Source organism: Emys orbicularis, chromosome 6, assembly GCF_028017835.1.
Source record: "Emys orbicularis isolate rEmyOrb1 chromosome 6, rEmyOrb1.hap1, whole genome shotgun sequence".
NCBI classification, from domain to species: Eukaryota; Metazoa; Chordata; order Testudines; family Emydidae; genus Emys; species Emys orbicularis.
In genome coordinates, this window is record NC_088688.1 from 32064143 (window position 1) to 32083473 (window position 19331).

The window sequence follows — 19331 nt, forward strand, 5'->3', positions numbered from 1 at the left end:
ATACAGCGAGTATTTCTTTTTATCCCATGACAAAAGTAGGTGAGCCCCTCATCTAACTGGGGCAAATTCTGCTGCCTGGCAAAGACAGATACCAAGGAAGGAAATAGCTGGAGCCACCCCCCAAAATATGGAATTATAAATAGCGAAATGTAAATAGCCAGAATCTCCCCCACCCCCCCCCCCAAAAAAAGTTCAGTGGGGAGGGGGATCTGACAAGCGCAGCAAGAAATGGAACAGAGACAATACTGTAAAGTGAAGGGTGCCAGGGGCGCTCGGAAGGAGACCCGAAGACGAGTGGCAAGAATAAAGTCTAAAGGGGAACACAAATGAGGAGTGGGAAAGTTACCCCCAGCCGCTGCAGCAGCGTTGCAAGGCTACAGCGACTGAAATATGATAATCAGAACAGCTGCTCTGCGCTCCCTTCCACCAATCGGCGCGGGACAGGCTTGACGTCCCCGCGCGTTACGTCAGGCCAATGGAGATCTAGCCGAGTTGGAGCAGAGAAGTTTGAGTAAGAGATAAGGAAGAGACTAGTGCCCGATCAGCGCTGAGTCCGGCTCCGCAGCGCCTCTTCCAGTCCCAGCACACGGGCAAAACTGGACTGCCCGGCAGCGCGAGAGAGGGCAGTGCCGCCCGGCCAGCAGCGCCTCTGCAGCCCGGCTGCTGCCCAGAGCGCACGCTCTGCTTTTCTTTTTAGCAACCGCTTTAAAACCTACTTTGGGGTCTTAAAACGAAAGCGCACACCACCATTCCACTGTGGACAATACCCCCTCTTACAGATATGGGAGACATGGGAGACCCACCAAAAAGTAAGGAGGATTTTTTTTTTTTACCGTTGTTGGAATCAATGTGCTGTCTGTTGTAACCGTGTCAGGCAGGGAGCTGCTATGAGCTGCTCATCTGAACTTCACAGGAATGGTAGAGAAGGTGCCTTTGTTGCCATGCCTGCATGCTTGCTGTGTTTTAACCTCTTATCCTTCTATTTCCATAGCCTTGGGTCCTGGGTGCCTTTAAAGTTTGGGGCGCAGGCAGGATTTTAATGGTATCTCTGCCCTGGAGATGTAGCTATCTTCGCGTTAGACTCCAGTGGGTCTGCCTGAATAGACAGCACCTAGCCCATTTAGGCGAATTAGCATTAGGCGTGCGAAGGAGAGCAAGTGACAACTGTAATGCTGTCTAAGCTTGCTCACAATATCGAGCCCTGTGTTATACGGAGAGGGGTTTAAACATCCACGCGTTCAGTTCCCAACGCTTCCGGCCAAACCCTTTTAAATATATATATAAAACGATTTCCCCTGGAGCGAAGAAAAATGCAAAACGAGGGAGTTTGGGTTGTGTGCGAGGCTTGCAAAATTAGAAGCTTCACACCGAAGGCTGTTCACATCTGCATTTTAACATACGTTCCCCGCCTCCTTTCTAAATGAGGCAAGGTTTTGATGGCACACTTCAATTACCATCCAAAAGTGCAATGCTCTTTTAAAAAAAAATCTAAACCTCCCAGAGTATGCCCTATAAGGGATCGACACTAAAAGTGTGTTTATCTCTGTAGGAGAGTAAACGGTTAGTCAATCATGTATTTATTTTCATTTCAGAAAAACGTCTGATTTCCCTATGTGTTGGTTGCGGCAATCAAATTCACGATCAGTATATTCTGAGGGTTTCTCCGGATTTGGAATGGCATGCGGCGTGTTTGAAGTGTGCAGAGTGTAATCAGTATTTGGACGAGACCTGTACGTGCTTTGTTAGGGATGGCAAAACCTACTGTAAAAGAGATTATATCAGGTACGCCATTTACGCTGTTTATTTGGTTAGATTTTACTGTATATAGAGACAGACAGAGGGAGAGGGCTTTTTTTGTTTTGTTTTGTTTTGTTTTTTGGTAAAAAAAAAAAGTTAGTTCTCCAAAGGTACAAGGGGAAAAGTTCTAGTCAAGTTTATTCCATAAATTAAAATGAAAAATATAAAACACTCACTCAAAGTCAGGAATAGGTAGAGTTTGTAAGGACTTCTCCTGGTAAAGCACAATTTCCTGCAATGTGTGCTGTGGTCCTAACAAAGCAGGATAGCATCTAAATATATATTTAAATAGTATAGCTATTCAGGCACAGAGCTGATCGCTTTTAAACACATACCTGCATCTCTGTGTGTTTGTTGTATGAGTTACAGGAAGGCAAAATCATATACAGAATGAAGACACTTCAAACATGTATGCAGTAAAAAAAAAATGAACGGACAAGTAATCCAATTTACAGCAGGGCCTATTTAAAAAAAATAAGGTGAAGTTTACAATTCAGTTCTGAAGGAAGATCCTTTTATTGTAAGGTTAAAAGATAGACTACAATGTTTCTTTGCTAAAATAACTGGCAAGTAATCTTTTTAAATATTAACCCGTTGGTGATATCTGACTACCTTTTCTTTCTTATCTTATCTGTGCTGATGAATTAGACAGAGCAGATCAAATTGCCCATCATCTGTTCGCGAACAATTGGGTATATTTAGATAATGGAACTGCTTCCTTCCTCACATTAAAATCTGGTAACTGATAAAATGTGAGAGTTGCCAATCCTAACACTATAGCGAAACCAAAGCAGAACTTTGGGGGTGTTTATTATTTGCGCTCTTGGGTCATGTTTATCTATTGCTAGCCTTTGGTGTCATCTGCTAGGTTTGTGTATAGCAGAACTTTGTATATTACCTATGCTGTATGGCCAAAACATTGTTACAGAAAGTTTCAGGAATAAATATCACCCATTTAAGATACCTTTGTAGATTCGTTTTAATTCCGAATTAGAATAAACCACTTGAGTTCCTCCAATGCACATATCAGAAATAGTTGGTTCCGTAAAGCCACGTTGTGAAATTATCCTCAAAGTTTTGCAATGTTGAGAACAATCCACTCCGTTCTTAGCTTTACTTTTAAACGTATCTGGGAGCATTGTTTTTATTTTATTTTATTTTATTTATTTTTTAACATTCTTCTTTGACGCTTTCCCAGTTTCAAACGAGAGAAAATGTTTGGGAGTGTGATCTGGTCTTTTCGTTCCTGTTTGAATTTCATTGAGTAGGGGAAATGAGCAAATAATTGCAACTTTGAAAAGTTTCTGCAAAAGAAATTTCATTTGTTCAAATTATTTAAAATAAAAAGTGTACAATTTGTGCTAGGCGACCTTGAATTAGACTCTGAGCAAATATAAAATTGTCAAGCATATGCGCAAAAAATAACTCCTGTACCTATTAAGCTATAATATTTGGAGATCGAGCAGTTCTTTCGTTATTTTTCATGACATCTTATAATTCAGAAGTTTTAGATCTGAGTAGAAATTGAATACATTGTGTGTGACACACACTCTGCTATACATGCACACACAAATAAGGTGTAAATATGTGTGTGTGTGTGTGTGTGTGTGTCTAGACATACACACAACACAGAGATTGTGTGCATTATAGAGGGTATTTGGAAGAGTTTATGTATGTATACATATTGTAAACTATTTAGGAGTGTGTGAATACGTATATACGTATGTGTACATATATTTTTAGAATTATACTAACTTGCCTTGTTAATCAAAGAGGTTAGCTAAATAATATTCAGTTTGAGCCGATACACCGAGGAGCTGTGAAATATGACTCAGAACTACAGCTAATAGAAAGATATCTATGTAGATAGATATTGCCACCTGGAATGTCCCCCTCTTTCCGTATCGAAGAGGACTCAAGCTACAACACAGTAGCTATTAAAGATGTATAAAACAAAGAGGCGAATTATTTGCTCTGTAAGGAAGTTTTCCTTTCGTTTGTGTTTGAAGGCTTGGCGTTCAGCTTAAGGTGGTGCTGGTGGGGAGAGTGGAAAGATTGAATTAGGAGAAAGGCTGGAACGCCGCAGCATTTAAAACGCACTTTAATAGAAAAGTTACGCGACAGAAAGAAGGCGGAAGGTAGAAAGAATCTTGAGACCTGTAGTGCCTAGAAAAGTTCCTCCTTCGGTGTCCTGAGAAGGGAAAAGTAAAACTCTAGCTACTGGAAACTCTAGTGTGCAGGAGGCGGCAAAACTCCTGAAGGTTTCATTCAAAAAAAAAGGGGAGGCTAATAGGTTTGTGTTTGTGCAATGAGTGTCACTCTCTGTCATCGGAGCCAGCCTTTATTTTACATATTATACACAAGCGGGTTGCTACAGCTCTGGAGCAGCGTGGGGGCAGCCAGCGTGCCCTGAACCCAGTGTGAGAGCGCCCGGTGCCCCCCCTCCCCCGCCACCCCCTTTGCTGGGCGGCTCAGGCTGTGGGGCAGGAGAGGGGTTAGGAAAATCATCCCTGAGGTTTTGTGTTTGTGAGTCTTCCCCCTCCCCCCCCTGTGGTGCTTGCGGGGGGGGGGGGTCGTCTGAGCTCTGCTGCCTTTTACAGCGGCGAGATCTGGGCATTGGCGGTAACTGAATCCGTTTTATTCCTTTCCCCTTCTAGCTTCTGTGCTGTAAAGGCTTGTTTAACTAGCGGGCGGCGTGTGGCGAGTGGAGCAGGGCCGGGGGGCTGCACACGACTGGGGGTGAAACCTCTTTTCTCCTTCTTGTCTCTGGGCCGGGCCCTGCTCAGGTTATACGGCATCAAGTGCGCCAAGTGCAGCATCGGCTTCAGCAAGAACGACTTCGTGATGCGAGCCCGCTCCAAGGTGTATCACATCGAGTGTTTCCGCTGCGTGGCCTGCAGCCGCCAGCTCATCCCAGGGGACGAGTTCGCGCTGCGGGAGGACGGCCTCTTCTGCCGAGCCGACCACGACGTGGTGGAGAGGGCCAGCCTGGGAGCAGGGGACCCGCTCAGCCCCCTTCATCCCGCCAGACCGCTGCAGATGGCAGGTACTCCTCCAGTCCACAGAGAGAGAAAGAGAGTGAGAGAGCTGCTGCGACTGCAGGCCACAGCCACTCTGTGCATCTATCGGCTCTGCAGCGAAAGCGGCCAGGGCTTTGTTCCAGCCCTTCCTTCATTCCTCTGCCTCTGTGTGTGTGTGTACCCTACAGCCCTGTAGACATATATGTGTATGCATGCGTCTGGCGTGTTCTATAGAACACGTGTGTGCTGTGTAGAGCCAGGCACAGCTGTAAATTTCTATCTATATGGATGAGCCTTCCTATAGAAATATAAATGGTAGAACCACACACATAATATCATTATCCATATATGCACATATAGGTGACAATATAACGGCACATATGACAATAGAACAGGTATACACACACCTGTCTATAGCTATGTACACACATGTATATATCCGAAGGCATATCGTTTTATATCTATCTCTAAAACATTATATGTGTGTATGTATTTATATAAACACACTAATACATTATAGGTGTATATAGATTTATATAAACCCGATATATATATATACCTGTATATATATCGGGTTTATATAAATACTTGTATACACACACATATAAGCCAGTATTAAAACATTTGAAATCTAGTGGTTCACTGGAAGTACATACCTAAGGTGTTGTATGTGCATTTGTCTAATGAGAGCCCTGGGAGAACCAGTGGACCCTTTGGGGCATAAATTTCCTCTTTTGAAAGTGGTTGGTTAGATAGATAGATAGATAATCAAATGTGTATATAACACTTCAGTATTAAATCACAAATACCTTTCCATCCCCCGCCCCCCCCCCAAATCACATTTGGAACAGGTTGTTTTAAAACATTGGTAGAAAAGGGGTCCGAAAAGGGATAGACTTAATAACTACAGGCGAGCACTTAGGCTGTAATTTAAAACTGTCAACAAGCTAATCTTCACTAATTGCCTTTTAAAGTGATTCTGCCTTCTTGAAACGTTTTATGTGATTTGATGAGAATTTCATCTTAAACTCCGCGTTGCAACTTTAGACTCGACCAACATACAGGTTTACTTACACTTTTAGTTTTCGACCTGTGCATTAGATATTTATAGAAACTGAGCTTTAGGAAGGGGAACATCTTTCACAGACAAATAAACACCACAAGATTGGAATGGAGAACTGTTATTCAGGTAACTAACGCTAAGGGATATTTACAAACCCAGCCATGTTTCTACGGGCACAGATGCCTCTTCTGAACAGTTTTCAAGTGACCTATGTATATATAGCAGAGAAACATATAGCTAATCATTCCAGAATTTCGGACAGATTATGCATATCCCTTCAAGCATATTTGTGCATGTCTTATAAGGAATATTGTGTCTGCAGTTACAAAATTACCAGTATTGGGGGATCTTGTTCGGTCTTCATCGAATGTCTTTGCTGTTTTGCTGTGCCCACGGAGAAATAGAAACCCGATGTTACAGGACAAAATTGAACACTGCTTGGCCAAGCTTTTAGTAATGTTTACCCTTTATTTTTGGCCAAGTGACATTTAGGGTATTCTAGTCAATTTAATTTCTGAAGAAAAAAAGAATCTATGCACTATCAGAAAAACGATGTATTTCTAACTTTCGATATGACAATGTCCATTTGGTTGCATTTCCCGACGGTTTCCATGAAAATAACCAACCGCCGTGCTTTCCCTTCCCCCTTTATGATTTTGCAATACCTTAGATTTTTAAGTGACATAACTTCACCTTGAACCTCCACTTTCCCAAACAGCCCCTTCTCTTGGGCTCTCGGAATGTGCCTTTCACATACAAGGTTTTCTACAATGGATACGTTTCCTTTGTTTTGGAGCAGTAGTGTAAAACTGTTGGTAGCCTGTGCATGTAACTGTGCTCAAGGTCTCAGGCCATGTTGTGATAGAGTCTACATACAACAGGCAGGCACACAAATTATGCAAAGTGCTCCCGTTTAAAACTTTTAAGCTAACTATCTACTTTTGTGGTTTCTCCATAAATAAATACTTGCCCCCTCCCACCCCTTGCCTATTATGAAGTAGAATATTCCTTGTCTGTCAAAGATAATACAGGATTGATCTTCAGTTTGTTTGTTTGTTGTCCCCCTACACCAAGTATTTGTCTGTACAGTAAAAAATGCCAATTGTGGTGTGATTCCATCCGCTGGTAGGGGAGAGAGAGATAAGGACAAGAACTCAGCTGAATGCCTTAATGGCCTTTTCAGTAAGGATCTACCCCACAAAGCTCTGACTCTCTATAGATTCTCTGCCTCTTATTTATGGGGATCCTGTTCGTTCCTCCCCCCTTCCCTTGCAGCAGAACCTATCTCTGCCAGACAGCCCGCTCTTCGACCCCACGTCCACAAGCAGCCCGAGAAGACCACCCGAGTCCGGACTGTGCTTAATGAGAAACAGCTTCACACCTTGAGGACCTGCTACGCTGCCAACCCCAGACCCGACGCGCTTATGAAGGAGCAACTGGTGGAAATGACGGGCCTCAGCCCGAGGGTCATCAGGGTCTGGTTTCAAAACAAGCGATGCAAGGACAAAAAAAGGAGCATCATGATGAAGCAGCTTCAGCAACAGCAGCCCAATGACAAAACTGTAAGTGGCTGCAGCCTGTGATCCTAATGGAACGTTCCTTCCTGAAGTGGAAATGACCCTTTGATCTTGAAATTGTACCGAGACCACCTCTGACCAGCCTTCTCTGGGGTTTGGTTTTGTCTGGGCAGATAAATGCCGCTGATTATGTGAGAGCTCCATTTTAAAAAAGTACAGATGTGCTATAAATTTGCCTTCAGATTACTGTAAATATTACCCAGGTATTCTGTTGTCAATGCAATTAAAATAGACCATAGCGAGAGGATTACACCGCCTGCTGAAGCGGACACGCCTTTTGGTGGGGCTAAGGATTCAGTGTGCATTAGAGTAAATGTGAATTGACACCCGAAGAGTTTAGGGGATGTAATTAAGCCGAGCATTGTGTAATATTTATTTTGCAAATGCGATGGACTCCTTAACGGAAAAAGACGCATTTCCCCTCTTCAATGGGGGAGTCAAAAACACAAATCTGATGCATTTTCTTAGCACTTTCTATATTATAACGTGCATATTGGTATAGGTGAGCAACTGCACCCAATGTAGGAAAAGACAAATGCAAAGGAAAGATTTTGATTTGTCATCCTAGTCAGAGTATTTTCAACATTATATATAGTTATTTACGTGTGCATATGCACACGTGATGCAAACAAGCTGTCTCGCGTTTAAATTGCAGGATTTAGTAAAACAAGTTGCCTTGCTCCATTTTGCAACCTTTCCCCCCCTCTCCCCGTTTGAGCCTTTCAAGAAGCGACAAGGTGGGTGAGGTAATATCTTTTATTGGACCAACTTCTGTTGGTGAAAGACACAAGCAGCTACTTATTCCCTCTATATTCAGTATATTGACTGACCTGAAAAAGACTATGAATTCATAAGGCTGCCTAGTTAAGTGGGATTTAAGGAGATTCATTTTACCGTTTTAGAATGCAATAAAACACAATGTTATCAGCACACTGTTCCTCAAGGCTCCGAGTCGTTTTGTACATAACAGCCGTAGCATTTAGAATACACAAAGGTTTTCTAAAGCTACTCAGGCACCCGAGGTTGGTAGCGTAGAGGTTATACACCCAGTTAAGGTCACACAGAAAGCCAGCATGGATGCAAAATATAAACCCAGGGTTGTTAACCGTTTCTTGTTCCTTGCCATGCTTGCATCGCCAGGCAGTGGTATTTGGTGTAAGTAGTTAATAACCTTTTAAGCAACCGGGCATGAAGAAATACAAGGATTAGGAGAAAGAAAGTAAGCTTCCAGTGTGATAAATGCAGAAATAGGCTGACCTATAGCAGACTAGGGTAGGACATTCACAGCAGATTAACTATGTAAATAAAGGCGACTGTATAGATAAGATAGAATAGCAGTTTATTGACTCAGCGCTTATATACAATAAAGTTAACAAAGCTCATTAACATCTTTTGGTCGGTTGTTTACAGAATATTCAAGGAATGACAGGAACTCCTATGGTGGCTGCTAGTCCTGAGAGACATGATGGTGGTTTACAGGCTAACCCAGTGGAAGTGCAGAGTTACCAGCCTCCTTGGAAAGTACTGAGTGACTTCGCACTGCAGAGTGACATAGATCAACCTGCTTTTCAGCAGCTAGTAAGTGTTAGTTCCCAGACTGAATATGCTAATGTATACACGGGGCAGAATATTGGGTATTCTCTAAACTTGGTGTATATGTGCTGCGAGATATGAACCCGAGACTATAAATGCATTCCTGATATTTGCATTATTGCAATATGTGAGTATGTAGAATAAAATGGATTTTATATGGCTCCATCCAAAGCCCACTTGAAGTCAGTAAAAAGGCTCCTATTGATTTTAATGGGCTTTGGATCAGGCCCATAAACAAGGTCTGAAATAGTAATTAAGATAATTATAGTCATAAAATTTTAAAGCAAATCTATGGAGGAGACTAGCATTAAAAACTATAAGCAATTCATCATTTTACTCTTTGTAAACTTACAACAGGAATTACTAACATTGGGTCCACATTTTTCATTTTGCCTATGTAGTACAGAATTGAGTTCAACTATATGAATATAATGTCAGCCAGACCCATGAGATTCTTAAAACAGGGAGGGTGGGAAAGTGTAAATCTTTTTTTAAGTATGTACCACTAGGCAGATATTTATATCTACCCCATCTGAAATTATATCTTATATTTTATAAAGGGAATTGTTATTACATAGTCACATGCAAAAGCCAAACAATATTAATGGACTGGCTTAACCAACAAGAAGACAGAAATTTAAGAATAAATTCTGTTCTTAACTCACTTCCTTATGCCTACGTCATTTGGCAGCTCATATGGGACCATATCATCTGCAATACTTAGGCTCAACAAGGTGAATTAAGGACAGAAGTTCAACCTTAACTCAATTTCCTGGCCTAAGTGTGTTTAAACCAGATCTTTAAAATAATAAGGTACGTTGTGTATGGTTTTTCAGTGATTCACAGTGATAACAAATAATAATGAAATATTACCATAGAGGTTTTTGATTGGTCAAGCAATTTTTCAAAATGATCCCTTGGAAAATAAAAATAAAGGTTTGAGGCACCAATGTATATTTCTAGACCTTTCCCTTTAGTGACCCACTAATTTTTATGATGTTTTTTCTCTTATTCTGATGCTGAAGAATGAATTTGTTCCATTTGGAATGCTATGTCCATTTGGAATGCCCTGTAATTTAGCAGCCTGTTCTGTGGATGCTATGATACAGATCATCTTGGTTCTAGAGCGTCTTCTAGTCCCCCTGCTTAAACCAAGCCGTCCGGTAGGCAGGGGGGAAAAGAAACAACAACAAAACAAAACACTGACCAGCTTTGTCTGCTTTACTTATTATGGGTTAATGGAACAGAAGATCTTTAAGCCCTGGGATAGACTGGCCTTTGGTGGGTACTAGGTCTAGCAACAGAATTCAATATTTTGGGATGTAACCAGGAGGCAAAATTTGCCCTATATTTTTTATGACAGCTTGACCAAAAATAGAGCATATAGATTGAAAAATAGATGCCCCAGGAGCATTTTGTAGCATGGACACAGTGTAGTGGCTGTTCAAGTGGCTGGTGCAAATTTCTGCTATGTAGGCAGGGCCTTAATCACAGAATCTTCTAACCAAGAAGGAGCAAACTGAATTGTGGATGTATTAGAAATGCTAAACTCTCCATATTATGGACACTGTTAGACTAAGATCTGATCTCCAACTCACAGTGGCTTTGGTTACCCTTTTTACCCAATTCACTCTCATTTAATATGGACCCATGGAGTCCCCATCACCCTTGGGGAAGAAGATGGCTTGTTGAAAAGAAAACACATTATGCTCATAGAGCCTTGTGCCAGTTTTTATTGTATTATGCACCACAAAGAGGAGTGGGAAGTAGCCTTGCAGTTTCATGTCAGAAAACACACGGTTATTAAATAATTGACTGCAACATACTGTTGGGAATTCCCAAACAATTAGAATACAAAGATCTCTGAAAGACCTGAGAAAACAGGTCTAATTAATAACAGTTTTTTGTCATCGTTCCCCCCACCACCACCCCACCCCTTTTGGTTTTAGAAATCTATTTTGTTCAGTGAATTGATTTAGGGACTGATTCAAAAGTCATTAAAGTCAATGGAAAAACTCCCATTGATTTCATTGGGATTTGGATGATGCCCTTTGTAGTGCATGTTGCTTATGTATTTGCATTTTTTTTCTCCTCCTGCCTTTAATTGATAACTATAACTACATTTGTAACCTCCCCTTCCCTCCCCTTATTTTCTTTTGGGCAGGTTAATTTTTCAGAAGGAGGACCAGGTTCCAATTCCACCGGAAGTGAAGTAGCATCAATGTCCTCTCAGCTCCCAGATACACCTAACAGCATGGTAGCCAGTCCTATTGAGGCATGAGGAACAATTCATTCAGATTTTTTTATTATTATTTCCCCCTGTTGAAGAGAGCGGGAAAGTTATCACGTTGGGACTCTGAAACTTAAAAGTATTTAATAAATCTGTAATGAACCTAGCAAAGAACGCTCCAGAAATGCACGGAGTCTTGTTATAATTGACAAGGTGAAATGGTAGCAACACTGTGAAGACAATCATGGGATCTTACTAGAATAATAATAATTTAAAAGAGTAAATAAATACATGATATCCAGTGATCACAGGAGCATCGAAAAGACGTTTTTAAAACGTTGAGGATTTGTATTCATGGATCTCAGAAAAAAAGAAGCATCTTTTCATTTGACTGAACATAAAAAGAAACCGAGATAGAGAGACTGTCTGTACTCCATCCTAATCCGAATGGTGCTGTTTCTTATTGGTCATTGCCTTGCCAAAAAGGAGCTCCAATAGGTTTCACAACATCAGGAAAAGACAATCTAGCCCCGCATGGTTGAAAGATTCATTGCAGGAAGCAGGAGCTGCATTGGTTTGCAATGTTTTTTTTTTAGTTGACTCTTAAGGGGTTGTTTCCTGGGTCTCTTATAGCATGTACTGTAGCTGGGGTTTTGGTTTTGGTTTTGCTGAGATCCATCCTCTATCGAGAAGTCTGAACCGACTTTAAAAATAGGTTTTTGAATTCCTATTTAAAAACCGACTTATAAAGCATTGCAACAAGGTATACCTCTACTTTGCCACAAAGCGTCTCGGGATTGTGTTTGAATCGTGTCCGTCCAAGAACTTTCCCCCCCAAAGATGTGTATAGTTATGGGTTAAAACGACTGTTTCTCTCTCTCTCTCTGGAAATAAAGAGGAAAAAAGAAATTTTTTTTTTGGTTTGCTCTTGCATTGCAAAAATTATAAAGTAATTTATTATTTATTATCGGAAGACTTGCCACTTTTCATGTCATTTGACTCTATTTTTTGTTTTTGTTTGCTGAAGTAAAAGAAAAAAGAGAAAAAAAAGAAGAAAAAGGTTGTACCGTGGTCTTTGAATTATATGTCTAATTCTATGTGATTTTGTCTTTTTTCTTAAATATTATGTGAAATAAAAGCGCCATATGTAGAATTATTATATCTTCAGGACTATTTCACTAAATAAGCGTTTGGAATATAGAAAAATAAAACTGCTAAAAGTTCCCTCTTTTATATATTTACAAGTTCGCAGCTAAATACCTGAAATAAAATATTGCATGCAAAGTCGGTTGTTATTGAAAATAGGGAGTGTGATATTTTATTGCAAGTATTAACGATCAGCTTGTAAATTTCAATTTCGACAACTATCAGGGCTAGTTTGATGCCTTAGCGTTTAATTGATAACGTTACAAACTTTCCCTTCCACCTCCTCTCCTACCCTTTAAAAGTGATATTACTAGGCATAACCAGACAATGTTGAGACACCTAAAGAACTGACATAGCCAATAGAGCTCAGCTTTTCTGAGCTGTATTATTTAAAAAAAAAAAAAATAAGAAAGTGCTGTATACCAAAGCTTCGTTGTTAAGATTGCTGAAGTGACCTGTATTTGAAGTATAAGCTCCTGATAAAAGGGACATATTTTGCTTAGTAAGTCAAGTATGACTATTATTTATCAGTGTCTGCTGTCAGAACGATTGAAAAATGCTGCAGGAGGAATAGATTTGAGGGGATGTTGCTGTGAACTCTCACGATTGGTGTTTCTCTTATTTTCTTTCGACTTCCTTTCCCCGCTCCCCCCCTCCCTTTTCTTCCATTTTTTAATTTGGGGGAAGGGTGGAAGGTGGTGACAGCTAGAAACGTGGGCGATTTCTTGGGGGGGGGCGGAGGGGAAGAAAACCACAGGAAAGGGTAAGGGTTTTTTGCTCCTTTTCAATTATTCCCTCGTGCTCACAGCCATTACAGGACAAAGGCTCACTTAAAAAAAAAACCCTTAACAACTGGGATACACAGAGATTTTGAGTCTGACAAAGACAAGTTGGGTTGCATGACAGTTTCTCCAAAGCGTCATGTTTTCTTAACATAATCTTATTCTCTCTTAGCCTCCCTCCTCCACCGCCCATCATCCCCCCCCTCCACCCCGAGCTAGGTAAGCTATGACAAACCATTTCGACGGGGAGGGGGGGGGGAGTTAAAAGTCTAATATAAGGATAGAAACTGGATTCATTTTGTATGCTCAAGTGTAATACATTTTTGAATACTTGATAAATATTTAAATAAATATGAAATCTACCTTAAACCGTGTGAGGAGTAACACTTGTATTGTCATACAGGATCGTAGGGTTGGTAAAATTCTTGCGGGGGGTGGGGGAAGGGAGAGGTGAGGATGTCATTATGCCATTTGGTTCAATGCATGCTCTACTGTTGAAAAGAGGGAATTTAGTACTCAGTTCCAGGGAGAGCGTCGCTTGCCGAGCATAAACTGCGGTTAAGGACAAGACTGGGCCCTTACAGTTGGCTTTTCTTTCACTCTTTCTGCCAAACCGGGCTGCACACTGTTAATGTGGACACAGGAAACAAAATAACTTCTCGTTGCAAATGCTGGGGGAATACCATTGCACTGGACTAGCTTGTTGAGTGATATGTTTAATTCGTGGCAAATGCTCCAGTTCACCCCTCCTTGAGCAAGGAAATCTCCCACTTACATCAAAATTGGGCCACGGTGATAAGGGTTAGTCATAATATTGCAGAGAATTAGAACGTACTGGCCTAGGAGTTTATAGACAAGAAAAAAATGGCAAGTCTCTTATTGTTCCGGATTACAAGGCTTTGTTTTGATTTTCTCTTTTAACTGTTATTTATACAAGATTCATGTCTGAATTTGACATTTCTAAGTAGCCATGTGTCTTCCAGCTATGGGTACAATAGTCCATTCCAGTTTGCTCTGGAATATAGAATACCCTGTTCACCACTGCACAGCTTCTGGGAATTTGTGGCAATTTGACCCTTTGATGTGAAGTTAAAATGTGTAATTATTTTTCCTTATGAAAAACAATTCCGGATTTCTTTTATACCTTTTGTGAACTACTTTAAATGGAGTCTTGTGGAGCTGAAATGAAATTTGCCAATTTGGGGATTTTAAAAAAATGCATTTAGGAGCTAGTACGTTGAGCTTTTGAATTCCTCATTACAGTTTTCTCGAGCTTTTATCCTAATTGCTAAAGAGATGCCAATGTATACGTCTGCATCTGTGTGTGTGTGTGTTGAATCCATAGTATGAAAGTATGTCACCTCTGCAGTTTGCAAATGTTTCACACGGAGCTTATTGGACTGCAGTGAAATAGACTGATCGGTGTCATTCTACTTGTGCTCGTTGTATTTTTTGTAAAAAAAGAAAAAAGCCAGATTCGTGTTTATGTTCATAGTTCAGCACATTTTCTGAGCTCTTTAGCTTAGTTCTTGATTTTAAGTTTTACAGTTTTGCCTCAAGAAGAGGACTCCAATTTATGTATATCCCGAGAGAGTGTGTCTAAAAATCTCTTCTAATCGTATGCCTTTAGAGTGCTATTATGATTCCGGAGCCTTCCCCATCTCATTGCTCTGAGTTCTTCTTTCTGGATAATATGATTTATTCTCCTCAGCATTTCTAAAAAGTACAGAGCTCTTTTCCCCACACAAATCTTTCTCTTTATGTGTTTCATCACAACTCTTCTGCCTGGATCAGAATAATCCTTCAAGTAGACTCAGTTTTACACGCTACCAGGCAGATCTGTGTTCCTAGTGCTCAGACCTTGGGGCAGGAGGGGTGTTAAAGGATGAATTAGTTATATTAAGAAGTGCTGATTTTTTTAAAATGAAGCTAAAGATAATTTCAAACAAGTCTCGTGCTGTCTGAAGATTCCTGCATTCTTGTATTTTTCTTTGTATCCCTCCTCCTCGGGAGCTTGAGAGACATATACTGCGGGACAAATTCTGTCCATACAAATGTATGTGAGTAGTTCACTGCTAGTGACTTCACTGAGACTACTCAGGTGAGCTAGGGCACCACGATTTATGAGAGAGAGAGAGACAATCATTGTTTGGATGCATTCATTTGTTCTGTTCCATTCACTAGTTTTCCCATGCACTTTAAGAAACGGATGGTAATTAACAAAACCAGCAGCTATGGCTCTTTTCCCTGCTCTTGTCTCTTGATAACGAACAACCTGCACTATCAGTGTTCAATTTAAAAGTGTTTTGTTCACATGAACATGTTGTTTTGATCTTATTAAAGAATTGTTTTAGTTCACTCTGAATTTTGTCTGCCCCAAGGTCATATTCAAAACTGTTCTCATTTCATTTTTTTTTCTAGGTAAATCTATCGCTGAACACCCCAAACCAACGTTTGGATGAAACGCAGACGATCTGGCGTCTGAATTTCAATTTTAAGACAAGTCAAATAGCTCAACAGTAAGTACTCGATTTTATGTCTATATTTGTAAATTTCCGTTTGGGTCACTTAATTGAAAAAAACAAACAGAGTGACCTTTAAGCGCTATCTGTGTGTGGAGGGGCTGCTCATTAACACCCTTTTGCAAGATTTCCCTCTGATCAGTTTAAGTCGAATAAAGCCAGGAACAGTACAAAATAGCTTTCATGGGGAAGCAATACCAAGATTGTTTTAACAATGAAAGTCACATGCTGCAGCAATTTCTCCATGTTTAAAATCCTTAACATATTTTACAATATTAAGTCTCACTTCTGTGTGGTTTGTGTTTTTCAGCTGAGCTGTGAGTAGTTCATAAAGGGTGCTGGAAAGAGATCCTGTTTACTGATTGTTTCTGATTGTTGTTTTCTTGATAACAGAGCAAGCCACTGAATGACTGTTTGAGCTCAGGCGCCACAAACATAAACTTAACTGCTAACAATGTCCCGGTCCATGATGGAGGATCTATCCGCTCCTCCCAGGGACTCCTGAAGTGTAGACAGAGAAGTTAGTTCATAAGGAGTCAGAAAGAGAGGCTGGAGTGGGGGTGGGGAGAGAGAGGAGACTTGCGATAGGACTGACCAGTATGCAGTAGCGTTGTATATTTCATTGTCTGCACTGTCATTAGCGAGGGAAGCTGATGCAAAGTTCATCTGCCTGTGTCTTGGGAAAGACTTGTGTGATTTATTTTGCAGACATCTAGCTTTCCTGACCTGATTTGTTTATGATGTTATATTTGTATGTAGTTTTCTCCCTTCCTTTTATTTTCATTGTATCGTAACCAGATACGTGATTTTTTAAAAAAATCAAACTCTAACATGACACTCAGCGATTTGGGCCCGATCCTGTTCGTAGGGAAACTAAAATGAGTCGTTGCTATTATTGACGCCAGGGCAAGAAGGATCGGGTCCCCTAGGTTATAAACCAGCCGCGCAGCTGTATGTCTTTGCTGTGGCAATTGAATTGATTCCCGGTAGCTATGGAGTTCTACGAGGGAATTTGCAAAGCTGGGATTTCAGGAATAAGTTTATTTATACCCCCCAGCAGATTGGGACAAAGCAAGGCAAGGAGCCGTGAGAGAGAGATAGAAAGGGAGGTGGGGTGGGGGAGGTGTTGGGAAATAGAGACACTGGCTAAACCAGATCTCGGCTCCTATCTATGGGGCAGACCTTGAGAAGCAATAGGAAGAGGGAAATAGGGTGTTACTGTGTCTTTTCTTTCGGAGGCTGTTCAGGTTGGTAGATCTCCAAGGCTAATCCAAACAACTAGCTTGACTTGTGAGGTCCGAAGTCTAGACAGAGCTGGTGGCTCGGCGGCTCCTTATCTGTCTTTGGAATCAGCCAAAAAAGACTTTCTTAATGTCCACAGCAGCTCTAGGATCTGCCAGGCCAGGAGCCACCACACCTCGCAGACAGGACAACAAATACACCACCTGGAGGCTTTACAGCTCGCTTTATTGTTCTAATGGTGAATGTTTCAAAACATTCAGCTGTCTGTCTCTGCCTCTCCACCTCGCTTCCTCTCCCCTCCCACAGGCGAAGGGTGTAAACAAGATCGCACGATTTTACTAAATAGCCGGTTTCTTTTAAAAGCCTCTCTCATTTGGGGGTGAGCCTCCACCTGACTGCCAGAAAAGGGAATGTGCTAATAGAGACCCCGAATGGTGTCATGAGAGCTAGGGTCAAAAATCGTGTTCCGATCGTGTTGCTTAAGTTCAAGTTTTGGGAGGTTGGGGGTGGGGGCGGAAGCTAAACTCCCTCTTAATCCTTATCATTAGGGAGCGATCGAACCAGTTCAATTAAAGGAGAGGAAGTCAGCTCAGATCCCAGATCTTCTTTGGGAACTGGAAATTAACCTCTTTATGCTAGGTTTGTGGATACTGCAGTCAGTTAAGGTGGTTTGATGCAGTTGAGATGAATGAAGAACATTTAACTCAATAGTAAACAGCGTTTGGGCAAGCAGGGAGAAGGAAATCCTTTGGTTGTATGTCACCCCGATTTTTTTGATCTTTCAAATTTTTTTGGTGTCCTCGTTTGTCTGGGCGATTTGTAGATGTAGGGGGTTCCTATATTTCCTTCTTGTACAGTGAATGAGTCCATAAGAATTCTAGTTCTATCTATCCAGCACAGACAGGAGCAGATTCGGATCGCGGCAGCGGTGTAAATCCGGAGTATCCCTTTCGGAGTCTGTGAAGTTTCTCGGGGTTTACACCGGTGTAATTGAGATCAGGGCTATAATCATGCTAGTCCATTTTGAGAGAAGGAAGTTGATTGCTATAACCACAGAGCATTGCATACTATTTTCAGTAGATATTGTAATTGAGCATACTAACCTGAAATTAGGAAATTTGTCTGTGGCCAGCAACTCAATTCCTATACAATTTGAAAAGCTGCAGTTTGTGGATGACTAGTGTTTCTACGTTTAGACTTCATAGTTATAAACACCTTTGTGTTTGGAGCAGAACAATTACAACTTATAACTTTCCTAATAGTTTCTCATCAAAGACATTTAAACAAAATAGGAGAATCTCCAATGTTTTAGGAAATTCAGGACTAAGATAGCTACATTTTCCCCAGAAAAGGATTCTTAACAGTAATCCTGGCACTATTTTTTTTCCTCATGGGTAAAACTTTCTGTTTATTTTGATCTGTCACAAATACAAGGCGTTGTTTGAATTGTGTTACACTTAGCAGGTATATAGAGATAATATTAGACAGGTCACTGGGCATGATAAAGTAAAATATGGTGGGAATTAACTTGAAAAGTTTATGAAGGTTTTTACTACAGCTCATAAGTTATCCTTCCTATAGAAATGTGATGCTATGGATAAGATCTTATAATTAATGTGACACTTTTAAAATAAACCAGGGTTTGGAGTCCAAATATTTTATCCCAATATTAATATCAGGATACAAACTATGGGTCCAATCCTGCAAATGCAGAGCAGAATTCTCCTCATTGGTGTACCTAGTCCCATGTAATTCATTGGACTACTCCTGGGAGTAAGGATTTTCAGGATCAGGCCCTATATATTAGTTCATATAGGGCCTTCTGCTTCCCATTTACAAGTACTAATGCTTGAGCACATAGCTCCTAAGGTAAATAATCATCTCTGACACTGTCCTACTACCATTGAAGTCAATAGCAAAAGCCCATGGACTTCAATGGGTGGAAAATCGGTGCCTAATTTTGTACTTGAAAATACCAATTTTTCCAGTCATTTTTCTCTACTTTGCATTAAATATCTATTTTATCATATGTAGTCACACAATATTTACCATCCAAAACTATTAACCCATCAATACATCACTAGAAAGCATCTTGTTTGGTATAATAATTAGAAACCTGAGCCAATCTGCTTACAGAGCCCAGGGGGCAAAATGTTGTGGAACCAAACAGTTCCTCCCTTACTCAAGTGTAGCTCTCTAGCAGACACAATTGTAGGAATTCCTATTTCATGAATCACTGGCAGGACAATATATTTTATGCAAATTGCCTAGACATTATTTTACAGAACTTAGCGAAACTAACAAAACAAAAACAATCCTTCCCAAAACAAACAAACAAAACTAATTTAACATCCTAAAT

General features: G+C 40.7%; 1 protein-coding gene across 1 annotated transcript; it reads left to right on the forward strand.

The window, feature by feature from the left end:
* The first annotated feature begins 781 nt into the window (after positions 1-781).
* ISL1 (ISL LIM homeobox 1) lies at positions 782-11331 on the forward strand. Its single transcript, XM_065406823.1, has 6 exons — positions 782-809; positions 1593-1782; positions 4584-4843; positions 7156-7442; positions 8868-9035; positions 11215-11331. Exons 1-6 carry the CDS (start codon positions 782-784, stop codon positions 11329-11331), a joined length of 1050 nt encoding a protein of 349 aa, XP_065262895.1.
* The last annotated feature ends 8000 nt before the right edge of the window (positions 11332-19331 follow it).